Source organism: Pocillopora damicornis, chromosome 7 (assembly GCF_964200805.1).
Source record: "Pocillopora damicornis chromosome 7, jaPocDami1.2, whole genome shotgun sequence".
NCBI classification, from domain to species: Eukaryota; Metazoa; Cnidaria; class Anthozoa; order Scleractinia; family Pocilloporidae; genus Pocillopora; species Pocillopora damicornis.
The window spans coordinates 1274888-1293423 of record NC_142676.1 but is presented as its reverse complement, the minus strand read 5'-3'; the positions used below and the strand labels follow the sequence as shown (position 1 = coordinate 1293423).

The 18536-nt window shown below is 36.5% G+C and overlaps 2 protein-coding genes and 1 long non-coding RNA gene across 3 annotated transcripts; 2 read left to right on the top strand and 1 right to left on the bottom strand.

Annotated features, from left to right (window-relative positions):
• Positions 1 to 903: 903 nt before the first annotated feature.
• LOC113674421 (DDB1- and CUL4-associated factor 4) lies at positions 904 to 8145 on the top strand. The gene is made up of 13 exons (XM_089211622.1): positions 904 to 1202; positions 1308 to 1467; positions 1856 to 1929; positions 2038 to 2149; positions 2933 to 2994; positions 3378 to 3456; positions 3752 to 3804; positions 4333 to 4403; positions 4575 to 4664; positions 5650 to 5750; positions 5891 to 6064; positions 6782 to 6899; positions 7475 to 8145. The coding sequence occupies exons 1-13, from the start codon at positions 904 to 906 to the stop codon at positions 7669 to 7671; spliced, it is 1590 nt and encodes a 529-aa protein (XP_089067748.1). The 3' UTR covers positions 7672 to 8145.
• A 459-nt stretch (positions 8146 to 8604) lies between these two features.
• On the bottom strand, positions 8605 to 18277 carry LOC113674419 (uncharacterized). The gene is made up of 10 exons (XM_027190900.2): positions 17700 to 18277; positions 13645 to 14173; positions 12809 to 12915; positions 12614 to 12683; positions 12222 to 12305; positions 11729 to 11843; positions 11142 to 11273; positions 10908 to 10994; positions 10264 to 10325; positions 8605 to 9791 (listed from the first exon to the last, which is right to left on the bottom strand). The coding sequence occupies exons 1-10, from the start codon at positions 17739 to 17741 to the stop codon at positions 9757 to 9759; spliced, it is 1263 nt and encodes a 420-aa protein (XP_027046701.2). The 5' UTR covers positions 17742 to 18277; the 3' UTR covers positions 8605 to 9756.
• On the top strand, positions 13185 to 15061 carry LOC149041957 (uncharacterized). Its single transcript, XR_016188214.1, has 2 exons — positions 13185 to 13322; positions 14044 to 15061. It is a non-coding gene; the product is annotated as an uncharacterized LOC149041957 (long non-coding RNA).
• Positions 18278 to 18536: the final 259 nt, after the last annotated feature.

Genomic DNA, 18536 nt, shown 5'->3' with positions numbered 1-18536 from the left:
TGTTAAACGTGAAAATCTAAACTTGCTCTCAATCCGTCTTTGGTCTGAAAATAAATCTCATCGATGAAATCATGCGTGACTAGTGTGTTATCAATACAACGAAGTAATGCAGCAATTTGTGATCTTTCTGTCGGCTGCAGACGTTCTTTTGTCTTGAATTAGATCATTTTTCGTCCAGAATTGATCGACGATTTGATTCCTTCATCGTAGAAGTTAAATATTTCTCACCAAAAGCTAAACCACTAATTAGTTTGCATATCACCTTACGGCATTTGCAATGAAAATTAATTAAATACATTTCTGACGTACACGAGTCACGGCCGACCGAATAATGCATTTTCTGAAGAAATGTCTTCTTCGATAAGTGTTTTACTGGTAAACTAAACAACGACAGTTCTTGCCGAAGGAAAATCTTTCTCGTGGATTGCCCTAAATCTCAAAAATAGAGCTCTAATTTTGTCAATATTTAACTTTGTCATGATTTATATTATCTGAACAAAGCTCGCATGTGGTGATCGTGATGTACGCTGAAAACCATTTATGAAATTTTTTATTAGCCTATAAAAGCCTTTCATAATCCCAAATAATAATTTTCCCTGATATGACGAGAATATCTTAAATGTGTAACTTCGTAGATTTAACTGTATTTGTAAATTTCACGTTCACGCGAATTAGGTTTGTTATTATGTCACGCAATAAATGAAGAGACAAAAGAAGACTGGGGCGGGCTATGAGAACTGTTTTGAAACATTTCAATATGGTGGTAGGACTACGCGGAGCAACGGTTTTTGTGTAGTAAATGCATTTTTTCCGATCCGATTTCGATCTAAACTGCATGGGAAATTTCCCTTTTGTCTGAGGGATCATAGATTTATATTGGATAAGCTTTTAGTTTGGTGAAAAATGGATCAAAACGAATCTTCCGTACCGAGACGTGATGCATGTGGTCGACAGAGAGAAACACACGGAAGAAAAGATTTGACTTTTCGTAGGAGAAACTTCTCTTTTCCATCTGAAGAGAGATCAAAAACCCTCCAACTGAAAATTAGAATGATGAACTTCAATAAATTTCGGAGGCGAAAAGGGCCGGCTTGGACAAGAAGTGAACAGAAAAAAGCGAGGTCTTCACATTCAGGAAGCAGTAAAAGTTGTACGTTGGAAACAGCTGATTCGAATCAACCTCGGAACTCTGGTGTTCGAGATATCCTTTAACAATCCTGTCAAAAGCCGTATTTGATAAAATTTTCCATTAACCGAAGTATATACAAAAATGATATAGCCATTATTGTTCCTTTACCAAGACTACAAATTCCAGGGTTTTATTATGATCCAGAGAAGAAGCGCTATTTCAAAATCACCAAAGATCACCCTGGCAAAAATTTTGCGATATGTCAGGATGGAGGATATAAGAGTATCTCATCCAATAATCATAACAGAGTAAAAGCTGGAGATATTAAGGTTATCAAAGTGAGTATAACTCTATTTACAAGTTTTTTACATTTTGCTTCCTAGAAACGGTTATTTCCACTCACTATGATTGTTTTCGGATTTTGCAATTCTTCAATTTGCTGTCAAAAAAATTTAAGTTTGCAGTGCCTGCAGTTGTCATTGATCAGCCAAGAAAATTATCTTGTCTCTTGACCAATCAGATGTACACAAATAAAATCTAGACCCAGTAATTTCCAGAATGACTGTGGTTGTTAAAACGTCCAACTCTAAAATTTTGTTGATGACATTCAGTGAGGTAATTTTCTGAATGGTTACTGGCCATTCAACTGATGATCTGTGATGTACACAGTTATAAAATTGCCAATAATTATTAAGATTTCTTGTGTTTACTATGTTGCAATTTTAGAAATCATCAAGAATTTCTATCTTAAATAGTCTTCATGATAGGGAGTACTCTCTCAGCACACAAACAACTAGTAGGTAAGTCAAGAAAATGACATGATTTTTTAGATTTAAAAATTAAACAATCACAATAGATATTTGATATACACTCAAATTAAAATTTCATAATTAAAATTGATGTTGCAGGAATATATTAGAAAAGCTTACTCAACTGGTAAAGGTTAGGCAAAGGCTTGTGTTAGATCCTTGTGCTGATCACCACCTTGAACTGGATCAGTTTGCAGTGTCAAGGATTGAGGTAAGTTTCTGTTGACTCTTTAGAATCCATTAAGGGCATAGCTAGGGGGGGATCCAAGGGTGTATGTGACCCCCCCCCCCCAGCAAGCCTCTTTTTGTCACATTAAGTAAAACACAGCATGTAAGTTGACATGACAATCTGGTGATTACCCTCTATTTGACACAGTATGACCTGCCTTTGAAAAATCCTGGCTATGCCCCTGTCCATCATTATTAATACCTCCAAGTGTGGAGATGAATTAGGTGTCTTGCCTGAGTCTATCTAATCTTGTTTGTGGATCCCTTTAGTATGGAGTTGAGCTTGGGAAAACCACTGAGCCATCCCATCCTCCAACTTTTGCTGTACAACAACCCCATAAAGACAATCACTTGCCACAAGATGGTTTTGTCCATCATTACTCCTAGAAAGTGTTCTCCCTTACTTTAAGCAGGCAAGGTGATAAGTTTTCAAAACAGTAGTCAAGAGCAATTCCCTCTACTTGTTGGACTTAAATAATTCTGAGATATTTAAGGTAGTAATAGGAGAAACTACAGGCTCTAATTTTACCAGTTACCACCTGAAAAGGAAAGCACTACAGTTTTATGTTCTAAATATATTTTATGTTTTTTTATGAATTTATAGTAATGAGATGTTAAAGATGCATTACACATCCTTGTAAAATATGTTTTGTCACTGCATACTCACCAGAAATTGTGCCGTGGATGAAGTAAGGGGAACTTGCTTACCAACTAACTAATAATTATCATCAAATCTGTTTTTTTATGTTAAATTTATTCTTTGCAGCCTGATGCATGCTATGAGAGGATACTAACACTTTATGAGACCAAACCCACGGGGAACCAAGTGTAAGATGTTTTTTAGCATTCTAATAGAAATGTGCTACAAAGGGAAACGTAGTTCTTTTTCATGCAACCCCAACTGCCTCCCGATATCACTTGAAACCTTACACTACCTTGTGATAGTATAACTCACACACCACTCATCTCTTACTCCTCTGAACTTGTCGCAGATTTTTCATATTCTATTTCTGGTAAATGCAAATTACTAGGTAGTAATAATAATGTATAATAAATATAAAAAGATTTTTTTTAAGTCATTAGATATATGTAACAGCACATGTTAAGATCTGCAACTCACTGTGGCATTTATTTGTGCAGTCTTCAATCAATCATCACAGTAAATTTTTTAATTCTTTCACTATTTCTGTTTGTGGTTTTTTTTTCTACAGAGTACAATTTCATGATTTAAAAAAGGACAGAAACAATAAGTTTGAAGTAGTGCATAATATGGCGATGATGAAAAACCAGGTATTTTCATGTAACAGGCTGATTGAACTTAGTTAAAATTCATAATGTTTTCACATTTACTCAAGCTGATTCCTACATTGTTTTTTAGCTTGAAAATTTTGCAGAATTTCACCGGTTCTCTATCATATTTTAGGCTACTTGAAGTGATAAAACTTACCAAATAGTTGAAAAAACAGAATTATATATCAAAGATCATGATAAATTTAAATGTAAAATGGCCAATGGACGTCAAAGATGTTTTCACTTCTTAAATTTAAGAATGAATGAATTACTTTTTGTTGTTGTTGCTCATTAGAAAATAACAGGCCTTCTTTGGAGTCCACATAAAGAAACAAAGAACATGTATATGTATCCTTTGTAGAGAAATAACTTGTAACTGTTTGTCTCAAATGTAGGACAAATAAAAGTGTCTCTGGTTGAGTCAGGTTAACCCCTGAGAGTTTTAACCCCACTGAGGTTCTTTGTCAAATGAGCTGAGAAGAACTTAAGTAGTTAGGCTATACATATATCATTCTGCATGGTAACTACATGACAAGTGCCTGTAAACTGCTAACAGTGGGCAACATTAAAAAAGTCCTTTATAAAAATTGGCAGGTGAAACAATATCCACTGAAAATTAACTATTTATTTTGAGCATGTTTATCAAATTATTGAAGATTTTACCAATCAGTTACAAGCATAGGAAAAATGTTGTTCAGCAGGACTTAACTGAAGGAGGGAATTCAAAGAGTTATCTGGCATTGTTTTTACATTATATCTTTCATTTTCATATCTGTAGTGAACTGTTTTACCCTGTTACTGAGCTAATTTCAGTTGTGGTCTGTGATAGTGTGGATTTCAAATGTGAAGTTATTTCTCTAACAGTATAATTTACAGAGTATCTTTACTTGGTTATGGAAATATGTCTGGGGAAACCATGATTTTTACAGTGGAAGGTGCTTCACAACGTAAGTGTTTGCTTTCCAATGAGATTAAATCTGATGTTTTTGAAACATTTAATGTTTTAATCTGAGAATAATTTCCAGTAATAGCTGCTAAACATGTTTTGAAGGTTTTCAGCTCTAGATTTGTTATAAGCACATAATAAAACTTGGTATTGTTGCTCTGGTTTTACACAGGGATAGTTGGTAGAACTTCAGTACAAGGGAATTCAGTGTGGGCTAATTCATGGAACAGAAACCCTTTGTACAGTAACATGATCAGTATTGGTGAGTGATAATTGTTTATAATAACTTACAACAATTATTTATAATAAAATTATCTTGCAGTCAGCACAATAAGCAGAAATATTGAGTTTGGTTTCTTTGCTTCTTTCCATTGCTCTCTTTTTGATAATTGACAAAATGGTCAAAAGGCAGACTACCTGCTGACTTTCGCTGATTCTGATGGGTGTTTTAACCCTTTCACTCCTAAGATCTAAACATTAATTCTCTATACCATTCCTCCAATGTTGCTTATGATTCTAGTTCTGTGATTTTTATGTAAAATAAAACAAAATTCCTTTCTTGATATTTTTTTTCTTCTCATTACGTTTCTGCTCAAAAGATATCGAAAGGAGAAATTCATTTTTGGTCACTCCTGAGAGCAAAAGTATTGATTGGTTGACTGTCTAACCAAATACCACTGGACTACCAAAGGAAGGAAAGATGAATGACTGGACTGGCTGGTCGAATGTTTAACAGACTGACTTAGGCTGTCCAAATGATTGACTGAAAAATCCACTGACTGTCCTGTCTTACTGACTGACTGATTGACTTCCTGTCTGTCTGACCAGTCAACCAATAGACCACCCTGTCTGACTGATTGATTGATTGATTGATTGATGGATTGACTCACTAATCATTTGTATAATCAATTTATCAACTGAATTTATGATTGAATTTGACAGACTGACCAACTCAGTGTTGATTGAATGACTGATGGACTGACTGACTGACTGACCTACTGGCACACTGATTGACTGACAGTCTGACTTATCAACTGACTGACATTCATTTGTATTGACAGATTGAGTGACTGGTAGATAATTGACTGGTTGAGTATTAGACTAACTGGCTGTCCAACTCACCAACAGACTCAGCACCTGACTGATTAACAAGATAACTGACCAGTTCTATAAGCTTAATAAAATATATTCCTTCATTTTCCCTCCCAAACACAGAATTAAACCTATGGATGATATTTTTCCCCTAGGAGCAAGTAAGGTAGCTCTAACATTTGATGTATCCATGAAGAGACGTGTGATACATGTCAAGTGTCAAAGTGCTGTGCTTGCTCAGGAGTTCTCATGGAGTGTAAGTTGATATTGCAAAATTTGTGCAGGTTTTATAACATTATAATAATTATAGGATGTGTGTTGTCTTCTCTAATTATTTAATAGCTCCATACTTCTTGTTGCTCAAGATATTCTTCCTTGTTGATTTTTATCCCCCAGAATCCTGTTCTCTATAATGGCTCACGTGATGGTTGTATACGTACATGCGATGTGCGTGTGATTGGTCCCAACTGGCCAGTAATGCGTCTTAATCAAGGAGAGCTGGCATCAATCACATGCCTACGGGTTTTGCGTGATGAAAACTACCTGTTGGCCAGTGGTTTAGATGGATCGGTAAGGATTAACTTGAGAAATGAGACATAGGGCACAAGAAATGTTAACACTTTGACCCTCAAGAATGACCAGCATCTAATTTCTCCTTACAATATCACCTCTCCATCACACATTTAGGTCACAAGAATAAAGGAAACAATCACCAACTTGAGGAGCTCTTGATTGTTAAACAAATTCTCCTAGTCAGCATATTAGGAAAAGGTGTAGAAAATAGTACAGAGAATATGCATACTGATGTTGAGGTGTAAAGGGTTAAGAGTCATTGTAAGATGCAAATGGAGTTCCTTCTCATTTGTTGTTTGTTGTTTTTTCCTTTGGCCTTCATATAAGCAGGCTCACACTTCAATTTAGCTAGTTCTTCCTTGAGCAACAAAATCTTGTAAAGAAAGAGTAGAAATGCACCTCATACAGTAGAGGCAATGACTTGTTTATAAACATCAGAATTGTTGTTTCCACTATGTGTTGACCTTTTAATCACAACTGTGCACACAAATTACAGCTGTAATCACTTTGGTTGAGAAATATAGTTAGCATATTGTGAACCAAGCTTAAATTATGTCAGTAATGAATGCAAACATTTATTCTTGAGAAACCTTTTTACATGTACTTTGAGACTATAAATTCTAACCGTTAGCTGTAAGAGAGAAGTCTTTTTGCCTAGAATTTTTGTGGCAATCTAACTTTGTCTCAGAAAGCTACATCCTTTTTTTTGTTCAGCTGAAGTTGTGGGACATAAGAGCTAGGGCCTGTGTGCAAGATTATAGAGGGCACATAAATGAGATCACACATGGGCTACGCTTCTATGTGGACCCAACTGACTCATTGATTTTTGCTGGTAAGCTTGATCACTTCCTCATTGCACTCATTTCTGAATTGTATGAAATTTTCTCTAGATGGACTTGGATCAGATTATGTTCAAATCAAATTTAAAAAGAATGGCTATTAACAATCAGAACACTCTAATTAAAAGTAGTTGCTGATTAATATAACTTATGTTCGTTCAGATGCCAAAAAGCAATCCCAACTGATCCATTTTGAGTTTGGTAAATTGGACCTTCAAGAAAATGAAAATTATATTTTTTGGGCCCTGTGTTGCCTTTAAGAAAAAGTATGTTCCAGATTGAAAAGGAGATTATTTTTAGCCTTACTGTTTAAAAGTGTGATGATAGTATGTGAAAATGAAAGCCACTGCAGTTTAAGCTTCTAAAAGTAATCTAATCTTTAAAAGTCATCTTCCAATTTGTTAAAACATACATCATGGATTCCATTACTTTGAACCCAGCTGATAGTTCAGAAAATTTATGATCTTCAGCTTGACTGATTAGCTTTTAGATCATGGGAGCAAAAGCAATAACAGCAAGGCTTGAGAATTTATTTATGAAAAGTGTTTTTCTTGACACTTAATTGCAGCGGGACAAGATTCAGTGACACGCATCTGGAGTATTGGAAGTGGTAAACTACTTCACACAATTCCATTTCCTGCCACTGTGGACAGATCTCTCAGCCCCATCCCAGCTCTGTACTACTCAGAGGAATGGGGTGGTAAGGGAGGCATGTCAGGTCTCCTGTATGGTGCTGGTGATTCAATTTATTCATATTCCTACTGAGGAGTAGGGAGGGTGGCACTACCAGTGTACCATGGCATGGTGGTGGTGATTGAAAGGATTAGTGGTGGAGTGAAGAGATGGTGGGGAGATGTCTGCTTTCTTCTGGTCAAGGGTGAGGTACATTTGGTAAAATGATCCACCTATATCAGAAAAAGTTGATAAAGAACAATTTTTTGACAATTAGATGACATATAGATCTGGAAGTCCATCTCACATTGACTGCTTGACAAGTGAATTTAAAGAAAAGTCATATGGTTGGGCAAGATGTGAGTCCTTCAAAAGAGAAAGGTGCAGGAAAATTTTCACAAAAATGGAAGCCTTTTATTGTAGGATGGCTGTTTCAGTAATGGGTCAAATCAATAGAATTTAATGTGTGGTTTTATTGATAAGTAAACTAACCCTAGGATAAGTAAGATTTCAAATACCATTGACTCTGTGAAATTGAATTCAATAAACTTCGCATTTCTTAAAGAACTCTACTAGTGTGAAATATCATACCAATTTAAAAAGTTTGTTGGAAAATGGGTGGCCCAGTGGTCGCACACTGGGATCAAGGTCAAGAGATCAAGGGTCAAGCCTAGAGGGGTCAACACATGGGAAAGAAGACATTTTACCCTCACAGCTGTGCCTCTGTTTACCCTGGAGTATAGATGGGTACCAACAATCTGTCAGGGAACTACAACTGATGCAATGCTATAGGTGTAAGCTGTAAATGGACCAATGTCTCATCCACAGAAAGTATGTACAGTTGCTTCACAATGTGGAAGTTAAGATAAGCTGGGGTAATGTGGGTCATGGCTAAGTCTCAAAAGCGAACTTCACTTTTTTCTTAACCTCTTATGAACAAGCCGAGTCAGTTCACAGGCAAATAAAAAGAACTGTGTGTCATTAAGCTTTATAGTTCATGCACTGTTTTGAAACAAAGATAGTCTCTTGATGATAGTCACACTTTTAATTCATTTTACATCTCTCAGTTTACAAAAATTAAAAAAAAAATATGCCCAACTTCTTTTAGTGAGAGTTAGTAAGTCCTAACTCCATATACTATAGTCTACATGCTGCACATTAATTGTTTGCTGTCACATTTGGTACTCAACAAGTTGATAACAGAAAGAGAAAGGTGCTATAAAACTCTTTCCTTAAAAAGGGTCTCAAGGGGTGTCTGAAATAAATTTAAATTATGAAATTAAGCTTGCAGTGTATCATGCACCCAGTCTCTGATGTGACCACCAGGAGAAATAACTAATGTTGATGGCTGTTACATTGTGAATGTCCAAGCATGAACATTATGACTGTTTTCAGAGTTTCCAGTCAGACCTTGTTGGTGTCTTTGATACATGCCTCCATGCTGAAGGACAAAACACTCTGAAGTGAGTATCTCCAAGGGAAATATGTCTGACTAAGACTTAAACATTGACCTATTTTCTTAAAGATACTATTGAATTAAAAAAAAAAGCCCCTAAAATATGAATATCCTAAAAAATCCTAATAAAAGCCCCTAAAATGTATCTCCAAAAGAATAACTCAATGACTAAGTTTTTCGCTTATTTCCTGAGAAGATTCTTGCTTTAGAGTGTTTTGTCTTTCAACATGGAGGCATGCATTGGAGACAGGAAAAGGGAATGACAAGAAACACCTGAAAACTGATAAGATCAAACAGTGACACTGAAAAATCTTAACTTACTCCAAAGCACTACCTTTACCAACAAGTACTAATTGTGACAGCTATCAATCACTATGCCACAGCTTGCCAACTGATCTGCCATGGGCGGCATGCAACATTAGTGATGCAGTATACAGAAAATTAAGGAAATAATTGTTGGCAACTGTTTACAAAATATTACAAAATGAAAAGAAAACAAGAAATATTTCCCTCCCTTCCCTGACATGATATAATAAAGTTTACAGATTATTTTAGGAATTACTCAAATGTGACTTTTTACAAAATATGTGAAACGAAAAGACAGTGAAAAAAAATTCCCTCCCCTCAAGCTCCCTGGCATGGTATAATAAAGTGTAACAACAAAAGAGTATTTGAAATGAAGACAATAAGAAACATTTCACCCATAATAGTATCTGAAGTTGCTAATACCAATATCGCAAAACAGTGTTTGGAATGCCTAAAACAGAAAAAACAAAAAATTGACATCAATTGAAATATGCGCTTCAAAGTATAACGTTATGCAAATTACATGCTGATTGGATAAACTTCCCAGGTGTTATGGATCTTAACCCTTTCGCTCCCAAGATATCATTAGTAATTCCCTTAACTGTGTGCCATTCAATTCTTATGATGCTAGTTGGTATTGGATTGTCTAATACATCACCCAATTGATACATTTCCTCATTCTCGTCACTTGTCTGCTTGATATTGTTTTGATATTGTAAGGAGAAATTCCGGGTTAAAGCATTTTCCACTTTTTCTTCAGTATAACCCCTAATTATACCTGTTAGAATTTCCACTCACTAATTAAACGCTGTGGAGTGGTAAGAGTGAGAGAGTTAAACTTTAATGTCACCGTTGTGACATTAAGCTGTTTGAGAACACAACAGTGCTCATGTATTTGTAACATTGTTTGTTGCAATACTTACTGTGGAACCAGACAAGTTCACAAATGTCATTTACCAAAGAAATCTTCCGTTTCATGTCATTCCTGCATAAAAATTATGACCAATTAGAAAACTACATTTGATATTCAATTCACCAATAGTTCACAACACAAATCTGTAATTATCAATCTTTAAGCGGCTTATTTAATCTTCCAAAGTTTGGGTTCTTTATGTTAATGGAAATCAGATTAACATTACCTTTTGAAACATACATTACATTTGAAAAAATCTTTAAATACACCCAGCGACCATTCTTATCTGTTTTAAGTCCAGAAGATTGTTCCTTCCCCCCTTCTTCTTAACCTGAGCTAACCAATTGTACATCATGAATTGTCTTCCCTCATGCCTTATCCAGTTTAGAGTCTTGTTTTCACTAAGAACTTCAAGAAGCTCCTTGTGATTATTTCCCCTTTGTTCTGATAAGCTGTTTTGATGACTTTGGTGTTAGTTTTAAGAACTCAAATGAAGTGCTGTTACTTTTAATTAACAGCTAGTGGAAACTGAGGAGCTTTGATCTGCCAAGCCATTCAGTTTTAATTTAATCAAGGTTAGATTACATTGGATATCAAGCAGTATCATGTATTACTAACATAAATGGAAATACATAATTTGCTCTTTATACTCACGGCATAAACAGCTTTGAAAGCTTGAGAACACATTTCAGGGTTAGTTTGGCCCTTAAGATGATGCAACTTTTCAGATCTTTGCTGAACCTTAAAAAGAAAAAATATAAAAAAGTACATTTTGATCCAGTAATCAGGTGTTAAAGATAGAAAAAGTCATCAGCTACAAGGAGCTATTTTTTTTAAAAGTTATAAAACACTAAATTGTTTTATACATCTGACTCAATCTTCTCCAACCTTGCCTTCAGGAGGTGGTAGAATTTCTTCGCCAAATGAATTGAGCCAAGCTTTGATCCATCGTCCCCTCCATGGATAATTATGGTAAACTCGTCTGTGGCAAGATTGTCTTTAATGTACTTTTCTACGTTTCTAAATTCAGTGACAGGGTAAAGTTAATTAATGATAAAAGTGTTACTTATTGGCAAGAGGAGATGCAAAATCTTTGAATGCAGGAAACAGAAATAGAGACATCTATATAAAATATTCCCTGTATTTCATACTTGACAGGCCAGCCTAACTAATGTGCATCCTATTTCTCCTGTGTTGTTAAGGACCAAAGCAAATAAACAACTATCACCTTTGACACTTCCTTTTAACCCTATAACTCTCAGATCAAATTTGTAATTCTCCTTAGTGTCAACCATACAATTCTTATAACATTAGTTCAGAGAATTTAGTATTAGATCAACTAATTATCCTCAAATTGATATTTTTCTTTATTCTCATTACTTATCTGGTTGATATTATATTAATATTGTAAGGAGAAATTCTGTCTTGGTCACTCATGGGAGTTAAAGGGTTAACATACAGAAAGCCTCACTCACATGCACAGATTGTTGGCAAGGGCCTTTGATTCTGACCCGGAGGAAAATTTTGATACCAAAGGTACTTCCTTGGTGTTCAACAGAAAAATGTTATCTCCCACCTCATCACAGTGCTCTAATAAACAAAATAATAAACATATTTCAGAAAAGAATGAAATGCCAGATAACTATGTAACAATACCATACATTTATACCAAACAAATACAGTAGCCACATTATTTGTTTGAAAGCAAAGTTCTGCTCAAATTGTTATTTTTAGTAGCAATTTGGATCACAACTTGACTTTACGCAAAACCTTACAATCAAGGTTTTCTCGAAAAAGAAAAAAAGTAACAACAAAGCCAAGCCATAAGAGAGATTTTAACAGTAGCTTCCATTTTGATTAAAATATACAAATTTAGGAGTGATTTCAATCATAGAACTTATTGTTTACTAAACCTGAAACAAACTTACAGGTAAATTAGAATTAAGCCATCGTGATCTAATCACTTACCACTTTTTGTGATGAAAGTGCTGACATTCATGTCACTGGTAAGATGGGGTTGATCTTCAAAGGCCACTTTATGGGGTTGCGTTTCTGACCAAAATAAAAAGCATTGTTGACGATTTGTATTCCCCTTTTGATTCCCCAGTTAATCATCAAAAAAAAAAATTGGGATTAACTGACGTATACCTTATTTCCCTATGCCCACACTCTAATAAGCACCTTCTGCCAAGCAAGGCCCCCCCCCCCCCCGCCAAAATGTCAAACAAGCATCCCTTTGAATAAGCACCTCCCTCCTCCCTCACTTTTTAAAATGACCCTAAGCACAATAGGATGCTGTTGTCCTGATTAGTTCAACCAGCTGCTAGTTATAGCCAGCTATTTGCAAGATGCAGGTTTACCTTTCAGTTTGTCATCTGTCACTGGTGCAACTGCTGAAGACTTTCGGTGTTGTTTGAACCGGACAAATCTCTATTCATGATGAAATAAAATGATAATGAAAGATCAATAATGATAGCTAATGATTAACCATGTTTGTTCAAAAGGAAATCAATTGAACCTCAGAGCTGGTGTACTTGATTACAAAAGCTACTTACCTTTTTCTTATTACCAGCCTTAGGTAATGATGGACACTCTTGTTCATCCTTGGACGAATCAAGGGAGGAATCAAGGAAGGAATCAGAGCTCAAGTCCTCGATGGGCACTGTATGGAGAGGTGAAATAAGGTCTCAGTTGGTCAGGAATTTGTTATGTAGTAGACAGCATAGTGTAAATGTGTGAATAGTCAAGGAAAATTCCTTGATTACTCCACATAAAAAAACACTACCTAATTTTCACTGGTGTTGAGATAAATAGATCTAGTCTACAGAAGTGTAATAATTGCAACTGGGTTTTATTAATTATGACTCAAGTTGTGCATTACCATGGCTTGCTGTGTGCAGCAAAGTGTGCAGGTATCTCCACAAATTGGCTGATGGTCTACTTCATCCACAGGTTAGAATGTTACTATATAATTTCAAGTTGATTGTTCTCATATTCCTTTGCCAGGAATACAGAACCTACTAGAATTTGCCTTGCTCTAAGCATATCAACTTAATCCTCAGTCAGCAGGTGAGAGTGACTTAAGTATCAAGGAGTCACAGGTTCAAATCTTAATTGTCACACCATGCTAAAGACAAGGCTTCTTAATTTTTTAATTGCTTTAATTGCAAGGATTGTTTTTACAAATAAGAAAAATATGCAAACCAATCCTCTTAGTAATAGTTATACATAATCTCTGTCTCACAATCAATCATTGTAACGCTCACCTAAAATACAGAAGTTGATAACTCCATGTACAGAAACAACACTGGAACTGTAGTTATAACAGACAGATTAAACATCCCTTGCATAAACAACCTTGCACTTATGCTTACTGCTATGAAGGGATTACCTTGGGCAAGCTTCACAGATGACTCTGTTGGGCTATCTTTCTCCTGGCTGTCCAAAGTAAAGCTGTCATCTGCAGTACATTTACTAGAGCCTTCCTCAGTAGTACAGCCTTGCTCAGATTTAGTGCAATCCAAAATAACTTTCTCTGTTGAACCAGGGCTTAGCACTTTAACTGCAACATCCTTTGAACTTGATGCCAAGTGATTGCCTTGGAGTATTTTAATGTAATTGGAGTCTGTAATCTGAGAAGTTTGCCCAGCTTTCTCTAGGAAATGCTTTCTAGTGCTATCTGGTTGCTGGCTCTCCAAAGTAGAGCTGTCATTTTCAGGAGTAGATCTATTCTCAGAAGCATTACCAGATTGTGTGGTTTCACTTGAAAAATATCTGTCTGTCCCCTCAGGGCTCCTCACCCTTAGGACAAGACCATGTAAGCTTGATGCAGCTGTGTGGATAATGTTATCAATAAACAAATCAAGTTGTTCTTCATCAACGTCAATTGACTCTGGGGAATACCCAGTACCAACAGTATTCTGAAAGAAATAATCAGTGCAAGATCACCAACGAATTTGCTTATTATTTAAAATTATACTCTTATTGAAATCAATTTATAAAAACAGTGATAGAAATAATTTTATGGCCATTGCTTTTGACACAAGTACTGCCTGGAGTGAAGTAAAAACACACTATAAAGGGGTAAGTTTCAAAAGAAACTGTGGTGCTGCGTCGGTGGGAGAGTATAAAAACACACTAATTTGACAATATTTCAATGAAAAAGATAAACTTTGTAGGGACTTTTCTATGGGAAGTAGCACACAAGCAGTTTGATGCAGCTGACTGAATTACATCATTGATGAAAAACAACTTGACCTTTACATTGGAAATGATTTTCAATTTAAAGGTCGAGCTGTTTTTTATCAATGTTTATCGACTCCTGAGAACACCTGGAACCAACTGAATTCTGAAAGCAATCATGATCAGTAGAAAGATATGCAAGCTTAGAAATTGTGCAAGATCGTGACCAACAAATTTACTTCATTGCTGTAATATTCTTAATGAAATTAAATTAATGTAATTATTATAATGTAAATGGCATTGTCTTGTTTATGAAATGTTGTACATAAGAACAATAAGGCCCAATTTAAACACCCAGAGCGATTCCATTAGGGCCAAACTCTTTGTTTAACTTTTAACGCCTTGTAATTTATTCACCGTTTCATTATATATATACTCGATTTTATTATTCTATTTCACTTGATAATGACGTTCTGGAAACGTCGAAACGTCGTGTTATGTTTTATAATATTTTATCGCAGATTTTTATTGTCAAATGCTTCACCAAATCTTTACTTATTCGAATGTAATTATTATAGAAAGAATTTCGTGACCATCTCTTGATAAATAAATTGCTTGGAGCGAAAGCATTAAGAACTTAATTAACTCTAATTTGGAACAACATTTGAAGCCAGTCTGAAGACTCAAGCATCTACACAGAAAAGTTTTACTTCCAAATTGTATATTGTGCCTTGGAAGTTGAGGTAGCCTGACACATGCACTCGAGATCTAAATGGGTCCAGTTAAAATTCTGCTAAAGGAGAAAGCGACAAAGTATAGGGCGCCATATTATAGCGAATGTGTAGAAAAAAATAAACACGCTCGTTCCTTTAGAGTTCTCTTTCCCGATTTTAGACTGTGATACGCTAATTTCAATGCAGTATCCTTCTTTTTTCATAAATCTACAAGCAAATGAAGAAAAACACGAAGACAAAGAAGCCTAACAAAACATATCCTTCCTGAAAACATTCCGGTGCCAGAATTCGCTCGAGTCATTTGTAGTTATAGTTTTAACATGCTTCTACTCCCACAGATACATTCTTCTACGGAAATTGCGTCGTAAGAAAGCCTTGCATGTAAGCTCTTTTAGCTTGTGATACAGTTCCACTTTTAATGAATTATGATACAAAAATTTCTAAATTGACATCGTCTGGGTCAAAACTGAATTTTCGATGATAACTCTGTGTTTTTGTGACTTGAGCCCTAGTTCCCGCGTAAGAATTCAAGAAGTCTTTCAGATTCAAATGAAAGAATTTGTGCGTGACTTACAGCCTTATATTACCACACTACGTCAGTTGCTGACTAACGTCAAAGTCAAAGACGAACCGAGGAACAGACAGGGAGCAGTATATAAGATTAGTTGCTCCGACTGCCACGCCTCCTACATCGGTGAGACTGGCAGAAACCTCACAACTAGACTGACTAAACACAAATAAGCGACGAGGAAAGGCGATGTCATCAATCACATTGCTGAACATCACCGACTTACGAACCACACTATTGACTGGGACTCTCCGCAATGCCTAACCTACAGCAGCACCTACTTTCAATGACTGACCCAGGAAAGCTGGTTTACTAACTTGGAAAAGACTCCCTCAACAGGTGTCAACCATTACCGGCACCATACAAACGACTCATTCACGACATGGGCATAACATACGAACCCTACAGAGTGACCTAACTTTATTAACGGATCGAGACCGACCAATCACGACTGACTTACGCCACTTGAGTTTTACAGCCAATAACATCACGGCAAAACTGACCAATCGGTTTATACAAACCGGATTAAGTACATTCGACTGACAACAACTATTCACTTGACTACTTCCGCTCAGGTTGTCGAAAAGTTAGTCACCAGTACCGACAACAGTCCTTCTAAGGACTACACTCACCCGGACGATCAAACTACACTATTACAGTCCTTATAAGGTTGTCATTACAATCAGCGGTCTGTTACTGGATGATTTAGTGACGTAATCAATAGATAACTAGTTGAAATTTCACATTTTTGCAAAAAATCGAAAAAGGTATATCAAACAAACAAAAAATATGTTAAACGTAAAATTATTTTCTCAAAAAACCTTGTGCCTTGCTCGTTAAGATATTTTCCCCCAGTTTATCAGCGCGCTTAAAAATAAGATATCATTGTACGCTAATGAACAACCGAAATTGTTTTCCAATCGTATTCAGGAATAATTACGGCATAAAACGTTTTCCAGAGTCCTCTTCTGCCTTAGAAAATTCTTTTTCTCTCCTTTGTCAACACTTACCTGGTTATTTAACGATTTGCCATAAATGTTAGATCACTGAATCCGGCCCAGATTAATCTGCCACTTGAGGATGAAGCGCGCGCGCATTATATCTCCATTTCGGTCTTGCAAAGATTTATGAGCTTTCGTTTGTAACACAAAAATCTCTACTCCAGTTGATGAGAACTTTCAATGTGCGACCTATCTGCGCAAAAGTCTGAAATTTTTGAGGCCCCGATTTGAAATGCCCTTGCCATTCATCCTTTTGGCCAAACGACGAGTCCACCCTAAGCGCTGAGATTCCGTCGAAATCTGAGAATCTGCTGTCGTGTTATCCTTTCCTTCCTTTTTTATATTTGCAAAGGACGTATTCCAAATTCGGAAACTTGTGCGCTGTGATTTGACACGTTTAGCTTTCCATTAGTAACCCCAAAATTTCATGAAAAAAAATTTAAATGAGATTTCCTTCGCGCTTCGTTCAAGACTTTTTCCTTTCCAACCGGCCTCGCTTAATTCCGTGCGCAGAATGCGTTTCAAATGTTCCCATTTGTCCAGGAAGTGTTGCAACTGTAATGTAGTCTATAAATGGTGTTGAAAACATTTGCGAGATGCCTCCGTCAACAAAAAACAGAGCAAAGCGATTGCAAAGAAAGAACTGAAACCACCGTTCGAAACTTTGATTTTATTTCTGTTTTGACATTACTTATAGCTAATCCTTTACCCGTATTAAATAATTTATTTTTGGCGTCACATTTTCTTTTGCTCTCCTCTGGTCGTCAATTCCCTTACTCTATCACTTTTCATCTTCTTTCAGTACAGTCATCTTCTTCTCACATCATACCACTAAACTTATGGGCGGCTGAAGCCCGAAGACTTGGCACCCGAAAAAATCCGAATCTTTGCAACGACTCATCGCTAGGACACCTTCCAAACGCCCTCAGTTACGAGGTAAGAAACAAGAAAAGCCACTTACCTCAAAAGCTTTTGATGTATTCGCTTCTTCCATTTTTTCCATGAACTTTGGCTTTATCCTCTTAAACGAACTGAACTCTAACCCACGGAAAGAGAGAATGGTGGAGAGAAGTTTGCGCACACCGCAATGACGTAACAAACGAGATAATTACTATACGTAATATCTGCCACCTACCCAGGCGCCTTTGCGCTGGTTTGGAAATAGCGTGGGAAACTGGGGAAAACGCCCTTTGCGCGGACCACCCTCTGGCCACAAAGAGTCTCATAAACGTTTGAGCATAGACCGTGCCACGCTCTCTCGGTCAGCCGAAGCTGTTACAAAAACGGGTGGAGGAGCCAGTGGCTTCGCTTGCCACGGGGCTTTTTTAATGGTCTCCACTGACTTAAAAATTGGCATAAGCTTCATTGCAAACGGAAGGTCGGGAAAGATCCGGAGCTTGTGGGAAGTATTGATAAAAGGAGGACGCTCTACCAGTATAAACCAGCTTAGAACTGCTCGAAAGTGCTCCGTTTTGTAGCTAACACTTGAACTCTGAAATTCCGCTTCGTGGCATGGAACATCCCAAGCGCTGACCAAACCTGAATTGTAGAATAAAATTCACGGCGCGTTCTGATCCAATTTTTTAGCAAACCATTTCAAGAGTGTAACACGCCGCAAGCAGCACTGACTAAGGACAATATACATTTGAAAAAAAAGACATGAGAATTTTCATCCAAACTGTGAACCTTTTCCCTGAAGGAAAAAGAAATGGGACCAGCCTCGGCCTTTTTCACAGAGCCGACCGTCCTCCTGTGAATGCTGTGATTCGATAGCTTACGGTCTTTAATTTTCCACCGA